This window comes from Oxyura jamaicensis, chromosome 8 (genome assembly GCF_011077185.1).
Source record: "Oxyura jamaicensis isolate SHBP4307 breed ruddy duck chromosome 8, BPBGC_Ojam_1.0, whole genome shotgun sequence".
Taxonomy (NCBI): domain Eukaryota; kingdom Metazoa; phylum Chordata; class Aves; order Anseriformes; family Anatidae; genus Oxyura; species Oxyura jamaicensis.
Genome location: NC_048900.1, coordinates 26130026 through 26147619, shown reverse-complemented (window position 1 = coordinate 26147619; position 17594 = coordinate 26130026). Strand labels below are relative to the sequence as shown.

The window sequence follows — 17594 nt, the reverse complement described above, 5'->3', positions numbered from 1 at the left end:
CTCCTTTCAGACATAGATGAATGTGAGAATCCAGACGCTTGTAGCCAGATCTGCATTAATTACAAGGGGGACTACAAATGTGAATGCTACGAGGGATATGAGATGGACACCCTGTCCAAGAACTGCAAAGCCGTAGGTAAGACAACCCCACAGGCACTTAAACTCTGATTGCTCAACATCACAACTCTGATAAGAAAACATGCTTGCAGGGCTGAGGCTGGAAGAACAGAGACAAAAGGAAACTAGCAAGCAAAGACATTCGTTTTGAGCAGCGCAGAACTGCTGCAGCGATAGCAGATGCGTCTCTAGGCAAGAACTACTGATCATTCAGATCAGAATATTTTAACGGTGTGTAGAGCAAGATTACAGGCACTAGCTGGCTGTTTGAAGCTAAAACTAGAAAAGAAAGTCTCTTGGTAGGTTTTATTAAAAACACTGCAGCAAAATATTTACTGGTAATAGTATTAAAAGGAAGATGACAACCCAATTAAGAGATGGTAGGTTAGCCCCCTCTCCAGCCTCCCGCCTCATACGCAAATACCAATACAATACACCAGCAGCTTACTTGAGCTTATTGCAGAAATTGATGTATTTGTCAGAGGGATAGAAAGTGGCATTGTGCAACAGAGCATTAGCCATGCTGAGGGTTCCATTAATGGACATGGTAGGTCTCCTGGGGAAGGATGAATTACCTGTAATAAATTACCTGTAATAGCAGATTGCCTGTCTAGTGTTATCCTGCATGTTCATGTAGCCTTTTTTCCCAGGTTCTGTAAGGTATGTACAGTGTCCTGCTGTCCTCAGAAAGTCTGTTAGTCTCACACCTGCAGTGGATTAGAACTTAGCAAATCCTGAGACAGTAGTCTACTTGTTGGTCAGAAAACGTCTTTGCACCTGAGAGTCTGTGCTTGGAGCCCTGCAGTGCCATGTAGAGCTAGAACCTTGTCCTAACTCTTCCCTTCCAGTGCCATGTTCCTCAGTGCCTTTTTGCCTTTCCCAGTGGAAAGATGCTCTCTCACAAAGCAGATCAGTGACTGGCCGGTCTTCACTTTGTTGCTGTAAGAGGAATGAAAGAATCCAGCTGCTAAAATGACAAATGCACTTATTTCTGTGGTAGGCAAGAGTCCATACCTGATCTTCACCAACCGCCATGAGGTCCGTAAGATAGATCTGGTGAAAAGGGACTATTCTCGCATCATTCCCATGCTGAAAAACGTTGTGGCACTCGATGTGGAGGTGGCAACAAACAGAATATATTGGTGTGATTTGTTCTACCGAAAAATCTACAGGTAAGGGGCAAGAGGGAATGCGTGTTTTGGCACCTTTCTAAAGCCATGGTTCAGTTTGTACCCTGTAAGGACGATCTGCAGAAAACAATGCAGCATCCAGTGAACACAGTGAACCCAAAGGCTTTTATTCCCTTACCGGCTTACCTGTTGTGGCCCAGACTTTGCAAGCTTTTCAGGAATTGAGAAAGAAATCAGGGGCTTGTGCAGTTACTTGGTTTGATAACATAGGAAGACTTTTCATCAATAATAGATCCTGCTGCATTTGTGCAATTACACAGAGACTCCCGTTTACTGAATCACAATATTGCTAAGTGGTGCTGTGTGAGGCTGCTGCTGTGCAGTGTGCTTGCTGTATGTGGAACCTCAAAGGACTTAGCAGCTGAAAATGCAAAGGAGGCAAATGGTGGAAGCGAGGAAGTAGCAGCATGGACCCTGGTTGACCACTGTAGTCTCTGGTAGACTGGATTTAAATTCACAGTACTTGACCACAGACCATATTTCACATTCTGTAGTTTTTGTTCCCCTTCCTTTATCAGCTGTTTTTATGCATCCATCATAGTGTTATGTACCAGGGCTTGTAAGTGTGCCTAATCAAAAATGCACTTAATTTATGCACTGAAAATTCCCCATGTACATTCTGATTTGCATAGCTATTGCACCCTATTGCATCTCCTACAGCGATTTGTTTTGGATTTTAGCTAATGATCAGGCAAAGGTTGATTGGTTTCAGAGCATGGGAGCCAAGCCAGGGTTTTTGCAGGCTGTGCTATCTCCCATGCCACTGGCAGGGAAATTTGCCTAGGCTGTGCTGATTATTAGCACTCCAGCAGTCAGGCAGGTACCCTGAGCAGCCCTGTGTAGCAGTGAAAACAGGGAGATGTTTCGGAAGAAAGCAGGCTGCTTTCACTGTGTCTGACACTGCTGGCACAGGCAGAGTGGGTAAGGGCTTCTTATCCATGCAGAGGATTTGAGACATGCTGCTCCGTCTGCAGCTCTCTGACAGTGAATGCCCTGGGGCTGAGGGCTGAACAGTGTTCATACCCTAAATATGGCTGTACCAAGCCTGTTTCTTTTCCAAACAGCAGAATTTTTCTCTTTCCCACTCCTGCTTGCATTAGTTTTGCTGTAAGTCCCATCTTTTCTGCAGAGCAAGCTGTGTAACCATCATTTCCAATGTCCATGAATCCTGTAAAATTATACTATTGAAGTTAATGTGCCCTAAGGCAAACACATATGTAGCACATATATATAATGTATATATATAATGCCCACGTTTATTTTTCAGTTTTGCTAACCTGTGCAGTTATAGCAGGAAGCAGGTATTAAAATGACAGTTCCCTGTCCTGCAAATGTCTGTCATCCAGATACGGGGAGTTGAGAACAAATGCAGGAGAAACCTGCAGAAGGATGCAGCATGCAGCCATAAAGGTCTCTGTGTCCCTCCTCGTGCCACGTGAGCACTTTCTTCCCGTGAGGTTGGAGTGGTGCTGACCAGCACTCAGCTGTCTCTGAGGCCCGGCCCCACGTACATCTGCAGAGCCCTTCCTGTGCCGCGTGTCAGTCCCGTGACGAGTCTTGTCTTTGCAGTGCCTACATAGACAAAGCGAGCGACACAGCTGAGCAGGTGATCCTGATAGACAGCCAGCTGAACTCTCCTGAAGGGCTGGCAATAGACTGGGTTCATAAGAATATCTATTGGACGGATTCTGGAAACAAGACTATCTCGGTGGCCACTGCAGATGGAAGCAGGAGGAGGACGCTTTTTAACAGAGACCTCAGTGAGCCGAGAGCCATTGCTGTTGACCCCACAAGGAGGTAGGTGTGAAAACTAGAAACATTTCCATTGCCAACAGGGAAATTCCTGTCGTCTTTGTGCCTCTCTAACAAAACTCATAAGCACTACTCACTGCCATCAAGGCTTACAGACGCCCTTATCTTTAAAATATAATTAAATCCATTACACTTAAATGGAACTGCTGAGATGCTTCAAAGAGATGGTTCAGCTCAATCTTTGCAAGGCTGTTGCAGTAAAAACTCTGAAAATAATATCAGGTCACGTGTCAGATGGGCCTGAGCTGGTTCAGGCACACAGGTTATGTTGGGAAATAAATAGTCTGACCAGAGTATGGGCAACTTGGCTAAGTTGGGTCTACAAATGTAGCAGAAACACCAGGAGTTAGTTTGCATGGGATTATCAAGGTAAGAGTTTATGTTCAGGTGCAAGTTGTGTGGCAGAGTACCCAGTGGGACAGGAGCGTGGTGGCTCTGCTAGGTGTGTATCGGAATGAGCTGAAGTGACTGAGAGGCTTCGCAGTATCGAGCAGAGAACACTGCAACTCCTACTCAGATCACTAGTGCAGATTTCTTACCTTTGGGTCCAATTTACTGTTTTCTTGCATCTCTTTCTTTCAGGTTCATGTACTGGTCTGACTGGGGAGACAAAGCTAAGATTGAGAAAGCAGGCCTCAATGGCGTGGGGCGGCGAGTGCTGGTGGCTGACAACATCGAGTGGCCAAATGGCATCACGCTTGGTAAGTGCCCAGTATTCTTCAGTGTGAGTGATTTTGGTTCAGTAGCAAGCACAGGTGGTAAGTGTTGCCACAGTCCTCATGTTGCACCTCATAACACAGCAGCCTTGAGTTGCTTTTAGGTGTTTAAGACAAAGAGAAATTTTGGGAGTGGTTTCTCTGGTCTTGTCTCAGAGACAATGCCAAGGTAATTCATTGGACTGCTTAATGCATGGAACAAGAAGAGACCCAGCATACAGAACCCATTCCCTGTCAGCATGGCTGCCCAGCCTCTCCGGATCAGCCCATATCCTGCATCCTGCTGGCACACAGAGGGTCATTCTCACTGCTGCACCAAGCTGTGGAAGTGGAAAGGATGTTTTCTTGCACTCTTGGGGCAGCAGGGGACAGCATCGCCTGGAGCTGCAGCCGTGTATGTTTAATACCATACAGATATGAGGCTCTCTGCTTGATGTTTGAAAATTCTGGCCATAAAAGGGACGTAGGATAAAATGTTAGTACCATCACATATTGTTGAAGTGCTACTGCTGTGAACGAATGTTATCCTTTAGTATTTAAGAAATTAATAGCTTGTTTAATTACAGAATTGTGTTTTTTTGTTGTTGTTGCTACTCATCTTGTTGCACTTAGTTTAGTGAATCTCATCCAAAATAACTGGACTTGCTCCAGGAAGAGAAATTAATTTCACAGCATCCTAAATAGAATTGGGTCCTTCCCTCCCACTCTTACCTGCACCTTCCCCAAAATCTGTCTGGCTGTGGTAGGAATGTGCCCACCACCAGCTTTCCCTCAGCCTGCAGCACAAGGACTTCTGAAACCCAGGACTCATCACAGAGAAGGTGTAAATCGCACAGCTCCCTCAGAGGGATGCTTCATTTGAATCTCAGACAAGTTCTCCAGCAAGAGGCCAAGAACTGAATAGCCCTGAGCGATGAGGCTTCTTGCTCCCTGAGAGGCACTGATGGGGCACCTCTGGGAAGCCCGAAGTGCTAGAAGCCCTGCTCCTCCCAGTAACAAAAGAATCTCATTGTACAAAGCTGTAAGCCAGGCGCGCACACACACCAGAATGTTCCTCCTTTTTAATCTTACTTATAAGGTCTTATCCCAGCATATCTGGGCACTGAATCAAAATCAGAACTAGTGTTAAAAAAAAAAAAAAAAAAAGCCCAATAATAAAGAGATTAGTCATGCTGCCAGCAGGAGAAACATGCTGGGCAAGAGAAAAAGAGTTGCAGGAGCTGTGTGTAATTTTGTTTCATTGTGTTTTACTTCTCAGATTTGCTGAATCAGCGTCTCTACTGGGTAGACTCCAAATTGCATTCACTGTCCTGCATTGATTTCAATGGCAGCAACAGAAAAGTTCTGATCTCCTCTGTTGATGATCTGAGCCATCCTTTCGGCTTAGCAGTGTTTGAGGTAAGAGTCAAGAGCGGATACAGAACAGACTGAGTCTGCAAGAGGTCTCAAAGCTCTTCATGATTGAAAGCTTTGCCTTTTGCATAGCACAGAAAGCTCAGTGAGGGTGTTCGCTGCTATAGAAACCGATGAACCTGGTGTGGGTTCAGCAGGGAAAATTGTTTTCCAAAGCCCTTAATCACGAGCAGTGCGTTGTCTCGTGCTTTTACCTAATGGAGTATGAGTGAATCCGTGAGGGCAGGTGGTGCCCAGAGTAATGCCTCCCATGTAACTGGAAAATGGCTTTCCCTTGATTTGAATAGAGCCAACTGTCCATGCAAAGGCCAGAACTATTAGTGAGGGACAGGAGAAGGCACTTACTGTGATCAGCAGGTGGATCGACCATTCACTGAGTGCCACTGCAGCTTGTCCCGTGTCTTTTGACAAGTCAGACTTTGAAAGGAGCTGCATGGGCTCAGAGCAGCCTCTCTGCCTGCTGCCAAGCACTCTGCTGTTCTCAGCATCTTTGTTTCACACCATGTCTGCATGCTTCTGTTGTGCTTTCCAGTGCTAACAGAATCCTCAGGGGAGGACAGCCCCTTAAATCTTGCTGCCTTGGCCTTGCAGGTTGATTGTTTCCATGTTCCTTCTCAGCATCTGCAGAAGTATCCTCAGAAATGTGCTCACCTATCTCAGGGGTCTGAAGGCTTCTGTTGGGAGTATCTGTGCCAGCAAGGCACTCGCAGGGCTCCCCCTGCAGTCACTGTGCAACAGTGCATTGCTGGGTTTGGGGATCTGGCATTAAAAAGGTGGTTTTGTTCACCTAGATCAGGAAAAGTCAGATAATTCTCTTTCAAGCTGAACTGCTCCAGTTACGACACACAAACCCTGCCACACATCAGAGGAATGTCCCTTGCCAATTACAGCTCTGATCCTACAAAGACATACACCTATTTTCACAAAGGCATTAGGCTTGCAGCCCCTGCTTTACTGTATTCCACTGAAAACCCAATTACTCGTGTAGATTCAGTACTCTTGTACCATTCAGTGTCCCACTGCAGCCTTACTTGGTATTAAAGAGAGTAATACTTAAGAGCAGCGCAATATTTAAATGTTCAGATCCTCAGACTTCATGAGGGAAGTACTAGGACCTGAACCCACAGAAATCACTACATAAATAGGCTCCCCCACTTCTGCCAGTAGTTTATACACAGTTGCCAAGTGGCGGGGCTCAGGGCTGCCTCCTTGCAGTTCCTATCTCATGCTTAAGATCTAAAGTGTACGTTCAAATCCCAGGAGTACTCCAGGGGTGTGGAAGACGTAACTCAAATCCCTGCCTTGCCTGGGTGGAAGCAGAGAGACAATCCAGCCCTTCCTCACCCTGGCAGAGGATTGCCAAGCATCACTAGCCTGGGACAGTGAAGTCTTCCTCTCTTGTAGCTAAGCCCTTTTGTGTGAATATTTAAATAATTATGGGAACAAAAGCTTGAACTTTGGCTCCTAGCTCCAGGTAAGCTGTAGTAGGGAAAGGTGTCTGGTAGGGTCCCTGTTAAGGTGTCTGTCACAACCTCCTTTCCTTTTCTGTCTTTTCATTTCACTGAACTAGGCTGGCTTTTGACACAGCAAAACCCTCTTCGTGAAAATCCTTTTTCCTCCTATGCAACGTGTGTGAGATCTAGGTATCTGATTTGGGGTACGGATTTCCCCAGGAAGTTGCTGCTCTGTAGTTTTATCCTATATCAGCAGTGTTTGGAAGGACCTCTTGGATTGTTTAACCTCTGTACACCTTTCCTTATCTGAATGGCCAGTTAGAGTAACAGACAATCCTTTTGCTTTTGATAATTTGCCCTTGTTCTCTAGAAATGTGTCTTTCATTACTGAAATGCACGTGTTTTTTACATGCAGCAGCATATGTAGATAAATTCTAGCTGAGCAACTAATTATTGTTTGACGACTGCAATCCTGTATACCTCTTTGACCAGGTATTTTGCATCTTCAATCACAGCAGGCCTTACCAAAGATACTCATACAAAAAAGAAATAGATACTTATCTTCCAGGTATGGTCACAGGACAGACTTCTTCATGGACACCTGTTTCACACAGGTCTTATCTTTGGAAAGGAGAAAAAAAAAACAGCACAGATAACCGAAGTTTCTAGGGTAGCCCTTTGGTTCTGACTTTAGTCCACCTTGTTTTAAAAAAAGTTCAGAATCAGAATGGATGCAAATCTTCTGTATGTAACCAAATTCCTGCTCCCTTGTTTCAGTCTCATAGCTACTCAATGTACTGAGCACTCCTATAACCACTGTATGATTGCTGTGCTTTTAACCATTAGAGATAACAGTATTTGAAAGAAAAAAGCTGCAGGTAGAAGTACCATGAATCAGAAGCCTCCCAAGGTAGGAGAGCAGTGGATTGATTTTGTGATTACTCGAGTTTAATCGAATTTGAATTGGATTTGAGCAGGGTCAGGTCAAATTTTTATGCGTTTCCTGCAGGACAGAGTGTTCTGGACTGACCTGGAGAATGAAGCAATCTTCAGTGCAAACAGGCTGAATGGCTTGGACATCTCTGTTTTAGCAGAAAATCTCAATAATCCTCATGACATCGTGGTATTTCATGAATTAAAGCAGCCCAAAGGTAAGACATGTCCTCAGGGTCTCGTGGCCTTAAATCAGACTTATTTGCACTAATAAATGAAATGCTTCCTGATGGTTCTTGATGAGAGAAAAAGCACAGGTAATAATGTGAAATCAATGCCTGATGTTTGAAGTTCCTGCATAATTAATTCCACAGCAGCATTTATTGAAAAGCCTGCGATTTGTTAATAGCTGTTTAATTAGCATCTTTGATACTCTCATCACTCTGATGCGTGCCATTCATTATCTCTTTGGGCTGTGGTGCTGTCTGGAAGCATTACAGCAAGGTGAGCACGAGGAATGGCACTCAGCACCTGGCTTCGCTAGCAGTAGCAGTGAGGCTGCAGTGGCATAGGCTGCAGTGCAGCCTGGCAGCTGGGGATCTCCCTTGAGATCCTCACAGCCAGCTCTGAAGCTCTGGCCATTTTCACAGCACTCATTAAGTGAATTTTTAGAATGAAGATTGTGTATATCAGGCAACACATGTTGTGTATGTGTCTTCTGATGCAGCAGAAAGAATCTTAAGCGACTGCTAGAACAAATTGCCTTAGAACAACAGGAAGCCAATTTCTGACGCAGGATAACTGAAAATACATGAGAAAAAAATGGCTTTCTTCTGCCTGCTGTCAGTTGGGAGAGAATGTATAGCTGGGCAAGGCTGCTCTTCTGGTTCAGCAGCATCAGTCTGTGAATGTTCCAAATAATTATTAGTGGTAATCAATAAGCCATTCAAATGTCATCTCTACCGTGTAGCATTTTGAACTATTGGCTTGTGAATGAGTACATTTGATCAAGGCAGCAAACAGAGCCATGCAAAGCCATTTAAACTTTATTCACTAATCTCTCTTTGTGGTTTTTATAATAGTGTGTAAGATTTCACTCCAAACTGTAAAGATGTTTAAGCAAACCAATTAATTGGGGTAGGGAATGAAAGAGTCTTCTTAGAGGACCTGATGTTTCTTTGCCAAAAACAAAAAATGAATTAGAAAAATATTTTCTCTTTTCTTCCATCTTTGAATAGCTCCAGATTCCTGTGAGCTCAGCCCCCAGCCAAATGGAGGCTGTGAATATCTGTGTCTTCCTGCACCTCAGATCTCTCCTCACTCTCCCAAATACACTTGTGCCTGTCCTGACAATATGCGGCTGGGTCCAGACATGAAAAAATGCTACAAAGGTAAATACAACGACATCGCTGTTGTGCTGTCCCAGTAAAACCATACTTACAGTGAAAGTATGTGTTCCTGTTGGTGGAACACAACCGGTAGCTTTTGTATTCCACATAGTTTGACTTCTGAACACAATGTTGTGCTGTTCTTTATTGAAAAGCTGCATTATTTTTTGAAAGCATAATCACGAGGAAATAGAGTGGAAAGAGGAAAAAAAGTGATGATGCCTAGGACTAAAAGGATAGGTTGGATATTAGGATGGATATTAGGAAATCCATCCAATTGGATATTAGGTTGGATATTAGGAAAAACGTCTTTACTGAACGGGTTGTTAGTCACTGGAATAGGCTGCCCAGGGAAGTGGTTGAGTCACCATCCTTGGAGGTCTTTGAAAGATGTTTAGATGTAGAGCTTAGGGTTATGGTTTAGTGGAAGATTTGTTAGCGTTAGGTCAGAGGTTGGACTCGGTGATCTTGGAGGTCTCTTCCAACCTAGACTATTCTGTGTGTGAAAAGTGTGAATGGTCAATAAATCATAAAAATTCAGCACATTAGTGCCCTATAGATACTGGATCTGGAAAGGCCACATGCATTGTTGATGAGTCTGGTGATTACACTATAATTTTCCCTAACATGCGAATAGTTCCTGGTATAAGTTCAGTACCTTTCCAAAAACAAGTTTTGTTTTTTCTTTTAACTTTTAAACTATCTTCTAGCCAAAAAACTTTTATTGCTCTTAATAACTTAAGTTTGATTTCAGGTAGCTGCAGGTAAAGAACTATCAGTGCTCTACATGGCAAACATATTTAGAATTCTGTTTCTGTTCCTAACCAGTAGACATCACAGCATTCCCCAGATTTACATCACCACTTGTGTTTTTCTTTGTGTATTTATTTTTACTAAATTTCCTGTTTGTTTTTGCTTTTCAGATCTTCCAACCACTTCAGCTACTGTACCGGTTTCTACGACCACAGCATCGCGTACCACTACTGCTTCTACCATGACCCCGGCTGGCGGTGCCAATAACACCACTGAAGTCATCCCCAAAGCTGTATCAGAAGCTACAGTTACCACCTCAAGTTTTCATCCAACCCCGTCCATCCTGATAGATTCTGAGATGACCACTGGAAACAGCAATTTATCACAACACTGTAAGAGAACGAGATTCCTATTTTCTTTTCAATATATACAGTATCACAAAAACTAATGTACCATCAGAGACCTTACCTAACAGCTGAGCTATAAACAGGTCAGATGCAGGCCTATCCTGTTGTGTAGCAAGAGAATTAGATGTTCTTTATGCAGACTCCTCTGTTACCATAGCTGATGTGATTCCAGTCGCTCGGGATTTTAAGGGCAGGCTTTCATCCCATACCTGTAAAGCTGACTCTAGAGATGAGGTCCTGCAAATTCATACTAGTCTTTGCCCTGTTCCTGCCACTAGTTCAGTTTCAGTGTTGCTGGTAGTGCTGCATATCTAAGTATGGATTGCATCTGGAAACCAAAAATAAAGAATCCCTGCTTAACTAGGATGCTTATTTGGAGTAGTAGTGATTCAGTGCACTGTGTACTGCATGTGGGAAAGCAGAATCTGATTTCTAAAATTCATTCTCCTAAGTACTGTTTGTGCAAATATCCTTTCAAATGTATTAATTAACCAATCGGAGCTAAGTTCTTTAATTGTCTATGTTTGAAGTAGGTATATAATAGGTTAATTAATAGGTTTTCATTCCTAAGAAGAAACAGTTCAGCCCAGATTTGTGTGTACCTGCTTTTCTTTTTATCTTTCTCCCTGATTATTTTATTGCAAAACTTTTTGTAAACTCTTTGATAACAAAAACTTCCCGCTAGGCAGAAAAACACAGTTACTAACATAAAACATTCTTCAGATATGACTTCAAAGCCAGTGAACAAGTGAAATGATCAGCAATACTTTTGTAATTGCAGATTCAAATAATGGTCAAGGCTTTGATTCAACTGTGACAGCAGCTGTTGTTGGAATTGTCATTCCTGTTGGTAAGCTGATTTGATTTTTAATACTTCAGTATGGTCTCCTTCAAAGTTCGTGTAAATAGACTCCTCTGACTTTCAGGAGTGGGGGTGTGGGAAGGAGTAGAGGCAAAGCGCTCTGGCTTTCAGACAGTTGTACAAGGACAGATACTTAGATGGGAGCATCCCAACAGATTCCTGCTCTCCCCACAGAACTAGCTAACGACAGTTTCTTTCCCCTTTCCTCAGTGGTTATTGGCTTGCTGTGCCTGGGGGGGTACCTCATCTGGAGAAACTGGAAACGGAAGAATACTAAAAGCATGAATTTTGATAATCCAGTATATAGGAAGACAACAGAAGAGGAAGATGAAGATGAAATCCACATTGGGCGGACTGCCCAAATTGGACATGTCTACCCAGCAGTAAGTACCTGAGGAACTTGCTGACAGCAATTGATTTTGTTGGAGGATTACATACAGAATTATCTCCAGCTGATTCCATTGTTGGTTATTTGACATAAAATGACAAAAAACAGAACATTTTAATATTTCAATAATCACAGAATAGGCAGAACCTAGACTTATAGGTAGCATATGTAGTGAATGAGATTAACATGAAATACAACTTAGAACCAAATTCTGATCCTGTTGCTAATGCATCAAAATTCACAAGTCAAAACTTTTTCATTAAGTGTTTTTTTCTTCCTTCACAGCGTGTAGCATTAAGCCTAGAAGATGACGGGTTGCCATGAGGATACAGTTGCTGCTCCAAACAGAACGCACTGAACAAATTTGCTGTGGATCACAAAACCTGCTTCTTTTTTTTAATCGTTATTTATGTTGCAGAAGGGTAACCACAAAGTTATAATGAACAGCAAACATCCAAAGGATGTGAGAGTTTTGTATGTATAATCTTTTATACACATTTTAACTTGTTGCACTACCCATTTGTGATAGTCAATAAGCAACTGCTGAGCTACTAACTCAATGTACATAACCAGCCAGGCTGAAGGTTCAGTAGCTATTGCTTTATTTTAAGACTATATTTATAGATATTTTGTAAATATATTGAATATGCTTTGTGGCTATCCATCAACATAAGTAAAACAAATTCTGTACAGGCAGTTTAGAAATATTTATTAACAAAATCTGGATTATAAGATCTGATCTGTAAATATAGTAGAGGGGTGAGAGTATTTATTTTTTGTATGTTTGGCTTGCTGTGCATAGATTATCCGTGTATATCTATCTAGTGTAGATAGATATAGGCATATAAATATATACATACATATAAATATATACATATATTTTAAAACTACTATGTTTATGAAAATTAGGGATAATTGAATTTTTACAGGATGTTTGAAGTTTGCTTTGAAATCTAAAGACTAAGTAAGAAACAGCTGTACTCCGTAAGATAGCTGATAAATGAAGCACTCCCTTAACAGAGCTCCTGTTTTCCAAGCTGGCTTTCAAGGGTTGGTTTTATATTTTCCAGTCTAGCCAGGTTCATCTGCAGTGCTTTTAACTTAAGAGCTGTTGCTTGCAGCATTTCAGTCAGGAGGAATTCCTACAGAGCCCAGTTTTTTCATTTTGTATTGTTGCTTTTTACTTATTTTTGCTTTTTTTGGTTTAGCATATTTTTGTTTTCTAAACGTAAATCTAAATGTTTTTCCCCGCTGATCCTCTCACACCATTCAAGTTAGCTTAGAAGTAGTAGATTAGCCATATACTTTCAGATACCTAAAATGAGCTCTCTTATCTAGCTCATCAGGAAAAGAAAACACAATAACAGTTAATTTCTTGCCTCCTACTCTTACTGATTAAGAGTCCAAATTTAGAAGAAGCTGTGGGGTAGTGTCTTGACTCACCATATGTAGAACGTGAATGCTTACGAGCAACCTGAAGCATGGCAGAGCTGATGTAACACAGAGCACTACACAAGGAAGTTAAAAATTCACAGCTTTGTCAGTAGCTGATTCCTGTAATTCAAAGCTATCTGGGGAAAAAAAATCATCACAGGAAGAAAAAGTTGTGAGCATTCTGCTACGTTAATGACTGCCTTTCCATTCGCTACTGTTCCCAAACTTTGTTTCTCTCTCCTGCCAGGCCTCAGTAGCACAATGCTGTTCTACCATCATCATCTCCCAAGACAAAGGAAACTAATATATGCACTGTTTCTCCCAAGATAATTACAATGAACAAAACACAATGAAGATCAAAATAGTTTACATAATCCTGCCTGTTTCTGCAGCAGTTACGAGTCAGGATACTCATATTCACCCCTTTGTTGGTGCAGTTATTTCTTCTTTTTGGTCTCCTCCTGTTGAAGAATGTAATTTGTGCTTGCTTGTGATTCCAGGATACCGCTTTAAGGAGAAATACAGAGCAGCATCTCTCTTGCCATACAAGCTTCCCCTCCCTTCACAATTGCTGTTGTTTCAGTTTCCCTAGAACATTTAAAGTCTGTGCACTGAGATGGATGACCCTAGTAAGGCTTTGCATTCAGGTTCAAAATGCTTTCTATCAAAACCGCTGCAGGTCTTTGTCAGCAAGTGCTGTTCCCCCGCTTCAAAAGGCAAGTTCACACTTTTCCGTGTTTTTTTTTCAGACAGTCTCACAAACGGGGCCTTCTTCAAGCTGGTGGTTTTCATCTATTCCAGCTAGCACAGGAAGCTGGCCATTTCCTACCCTTGTCTTTCTCTCATTCAATTGTCACGGGGTGATGAGGTTGGGCTGGGTCATTCAGTAGAAAACCCAGTGTTTTTCCTCATTTCATTCTATGAGTTGAAATTCCTAGAAAGTGAATATATCCACCTAGCACTGCATATGGGATAGCACCTCCCTGAACTGTACCAAAAGCTAGAGAAATCTTCCTATTTTTTTTTGCAATCACAGCTTCTGTATTCCAGTGAGTAGAAGCAGCTAATCCTGATTATATATTTCTCCTTTTTTCCTTTTTTTTTTTTTATTTTAGGAAAAAAAAATCAGTATAATCTGAGCTGGACTTTGATTCTTGACTAAAAAAGGAACAAGGTGTCTAAAGACCTAGTATATGCATTACAATACATGCACTAGAAATACTCACTTCATGGCCTGTGTAGACAATGTCTAAGTGATCAAGCATCCTTTGATTCAAATTTTAGATTTTAAGGCAGTAAAGAAAAATCCAAGAGAAATCCAGTTACTGTTTTAAGGTATGAAGCTCTGTTTCTGCAAATTCATGCACTGTGTGCGTGAGGAAAAAAGAGAAAAGGCTGTATGTGATAACACTGTAACTAACAGACATATGTAAATATATTTGAAAGTTCTACAGTTTTGATACTTTTTTAAGAACACACACAAGCCTGTATAAAAGGCTGCAGGTTTGTGTTTTTGTTTTTTTTTTTCAAACCATTGTAAATGAGCTCAATGTGCAGTGTTGATTTCAACCTTTACAGATTTATAACTACTGAAAAGTCAAACACCAAATTTGTTTTTTAAGAAATTAATTATTTTAAATAATGGTTCAGATTGTTAGGATGATATTTAACAATGTAATCACTTCTGATCTCTGTCTTGTCAAGTTCGGTTAGAGTAAGTTCTTGCTTGGTGCCTTTTGTGTTTCAGTTTTGCTATGGACAAAAGGACCAGGGAGGGGCGGGGGAGGGATCTGCTCTGTGTAACATTTGCTGTACTTACATAAATAAGGATTACTGAAAACCAAATGAATACATTTGTAAAACAGTGCACTGTTTCTATAGAAAGATTAAATTTTTTTTTTATCTGGGCCTACTGAACTAATTCCATTATAGCACTTAAACTGCTGTCTCTTAGACCTGGTACTATATTATATTTTGGTCTGCATTTTCCTTAATTCTTAATTGTCCATCCTGAAAGTGGGATCTGGGAGCCCTGTTGTATAACTTAGCTGTTCTCTGCAGTTTCACTCACATCTTTAGTAGCTACAGCATCACAACAAGAACACTGAAAACAGTTCATAGTCTACATTTAAATAACAGACTGTTTTCTCCTGAATTATCTTCCTCTGCCACTTAGATTTTGGCCATCTTCAAGTCACATGAAAAACAGGGTCTCATTTGTTATTTTCTTGAGCTAAACAGTTATATCGATGATGTAATGAAAATAAGTCAGTAAGCCTTGCAGTGCTAAATTGGTCCTTACCCACTTGAGAAGAACATCAAATTTTAACAGGCAGTCTTTTTTTTCCCCCCCTCCAAGTTTTTGTGATCCTATGCTATATTAGCAATAAAATATTTTGTTTCACTTTCTATACGTAGTAACTACAGAATGAGATAATTCATACTAATTCTGTGCTGAGTACTTTCCTTAAGAGGCTGTACCACTGCACTTACAGATGTCAGTCTCTTTAGTGTTCACATTATGTGTGCGGCCTGATTAGCTTTTGGCCTTCTGCTGGAGTACATTACATCCCCATCATTCCTTACACTGAGTTTGCACGCCCCCAAAGGAAGCCTTCCACTTTGTGAAACACTTTTAAATGTCACAGCCTGTCCTTCAAGAAGGGAGCTAGAGCCATGGACTAGTGCAGGTTTTTTCACTACAAGCAGTTATAGAGTATAGCATACCCAATGCTAATTTCAGTTGTCTCAACATTGGAGGGATAACATGCTGGCCAGCTCAAAACACTAATTAACAAATCGCACGCGCACACTTACTTTGCCAGTCCTGGTACCTTCCATTCAAGCAGCTACAACAGGAGCACTTCATAAGCATGTGCAGTGACCTTGGATGCTCTGGAAATAGCACACTGACTGATGAAGGTATCCACGGAGTCCCAAAGTGCCAGCTGCTTGACATTTGTTGTGGCGTATCCTGATGACAATAGCCAGGGCTTCCTCTTTGAAGCTGTGTTTCTACAACTTGCAGATGATCATTTCCTGTGGTTTTCTCAGTTAGCAAGTCTAGTACATTTGAGGAATTCTTTTTCCTGCCTGAACAGTAGGACCTGGTAACAAAAACAAAAAGTCATCTTTGCAGCAACATCTATGAGAAGAAATACAAGGCGGGGGGGGAAGGTGGGGAGCTACATAGCAAGCACACTGGTGCCTAGTTAGGGTGTAACACCAATTCTGCTTTGCAAGGAAAATGGATTTCCCACCCCATTCCAAACAGCACGCACCAAAAGCACCAACATGGGAAGTGCTGCAATATGCAGTTTATAAAGATGGTCTTAAATGAGTTCGCCACGCAGGGATCGAACCTCACCATGAAACTTGGGTCACTTACCAGGAAACTTCTCAGCCAACTTACTGAGTAAATCCTATTCAGGGTTTTTAATCTGCCAATCAAATAATTAATTAGTTCCAACTGTAGCAATTTATTTTTCATATATTTACTCCCCCACTGGGACATAGCTGAAAGCACATACGTTCGTTTAATTTAAGCCATTACAAATAAGGCATAATGGAAAACCTTATTACTGAATGTTCCAGAAAAATCCCAGAATCGATAATAGTTTGCTAATAAGGCACAGAAATAAGTAAGATCTAAGCAAAGAGAACACTGCAGTAATGCTTAGAAGATAAACTGTACTTGGAAAATAATGTTTATGTATGAGTTTTGATGACAGGAATTCTGAAGTCAAATTTTAGACTTCCTGTAATAATGAAAATCTGACAAATGATTGGAAATTTGCATTCAATTATTATTCACAATGTCTGATGGGCATCACATTTAAAAGCCTGGCCCCATAATTTGACGCTAAAGGCTTCAGTGGTAATAAAAGATGTAGTGAAGCCATTTATAATAAAAACTTTTTCAAACACATCAAAGGCTAGAAGCCTGCAAAGAGCAGGTGAGGTTAACAGAATCTGTAGCTGTAGAGGAAATTCATGATGAACATGTATTTTTAATTTTGCATGCAACCTTGAGCTTCCCATCTCAAAAAAGGCCTAATGTAGCCAGAAAAGATACTGAGAAGGTCAACAAGGATAATCAAAAGAGCTTGTGCATTTTTCAAAGCTTCAACTTGGAAAAAACAAATCTGAGAGGATATACAGTACCCACATATAAAATCATTATTCCCTAGCGCTTTCTCTGCACCATTAATTATTCCCCATTTCTCACAATACCAGAACTTGAAGCCATGCACTAACATTTAATCAGATAGCAGGTTCAAAATACATGAAAGAAAATACTCTTCACAGAATGCATAAACAAGTGGTACCGTCTGCAACACTGCCTTGTGAGTAGGTCTGTCTGTGGCTGTGCTGAACAACATTTCAGCTGCACTTTCTGGATGATGAAGAATCCAAACTGAGAAGCTGAAAGCTGGACACACAGCAAGCAAGGATACTCTATACACTCACTGTTCTTGAAGGCTTTCCTAAGCATCCATTGCTAGCTACTATCAGAGGTGAGAAAGAGTAGATAGAGTGTAGTCAGATCCGGTAAGACAGTCCTGATGATCAGAGGAACAACTTCTATTTGCTTTTCTTTCCTTTTTGGTCATCTTATTTTTCTAAAGAATATATAGAAATTTGGTTAGAAAATAGAGTAACTAAAGCTTATCAGAAATATTGTCCATATGAACAAAGCAGCTCATGGTTCAGCTCTGGTTCCATGG

At 41.3% G+C, this 17594-nt stretch overlaps 1 protein-coding gene and 1 long non-coding RNA gene across 5 annotated transcripts in view; one reads left to right on the top strand and one right to left on the bottom strand.

Moving 5' to 3' along the window:
- Positions 1-14775, top strand: part of LRP8 (LDL receptor related protein 8) — a 169603-nt gene extending 154828 nt beyond the window's left edge. For all 4 annotated transcript variants that reach the window (XM_035332683.1, XM_035332681.1, XM_035332684.1 and 1 more), the window contains 11 exons: positions 11-136; positions 1118-1289; positions 2877-3104; positions 3702-3820; positions 5094-5233; positions 7712-7853; positions 8874-9026; positions 9947-10168; positions 10965-11033; positions 11256-11428; positions 11719-14775. In XM_035332683.1, the coding sequence (XP_035188574.1) occupies positions 11-136; positions 1118-1289; positions 2877-3104; positions 3702-3820; positions 5094-5233; positions 7712-7853; positions 8874-9026; positions 9947-10168; positions 10965-11033; positions 11256-11428; positions 11719-11757 (1583 nt within the window). In that variant the 3' untranslated portion in view covers positions 11758-14775. The remainder of the gene's footprint in view (positions 1-10; positions 137-1117; positions 1290-2876; positions 3105-3701; positions 3821-5093; positions 5234-7711; positions 7854-8873; positions 9027-9946; positions 10169-10964; positions 11034-11255; positions 11429-11718) is intronic.
- A 274-nt stretch (positions 14776-15049) lies between these two features.
- LOC118170456 lies at positions 15050-16462 on the bottom strand. The gene is made up of 2 exons (XR_004752725.1): positions 16256-16462; positions 15050-15974 (listed from the first exon to the last, which is right to left on the bottom strand). It is a non-coding gene; the product is annotated as an uncharacterized LOC118170456 (long non-coding RNA).
- Between the last annotated feature and the right edge of the window lie 1132 nt (positions 16463-17594).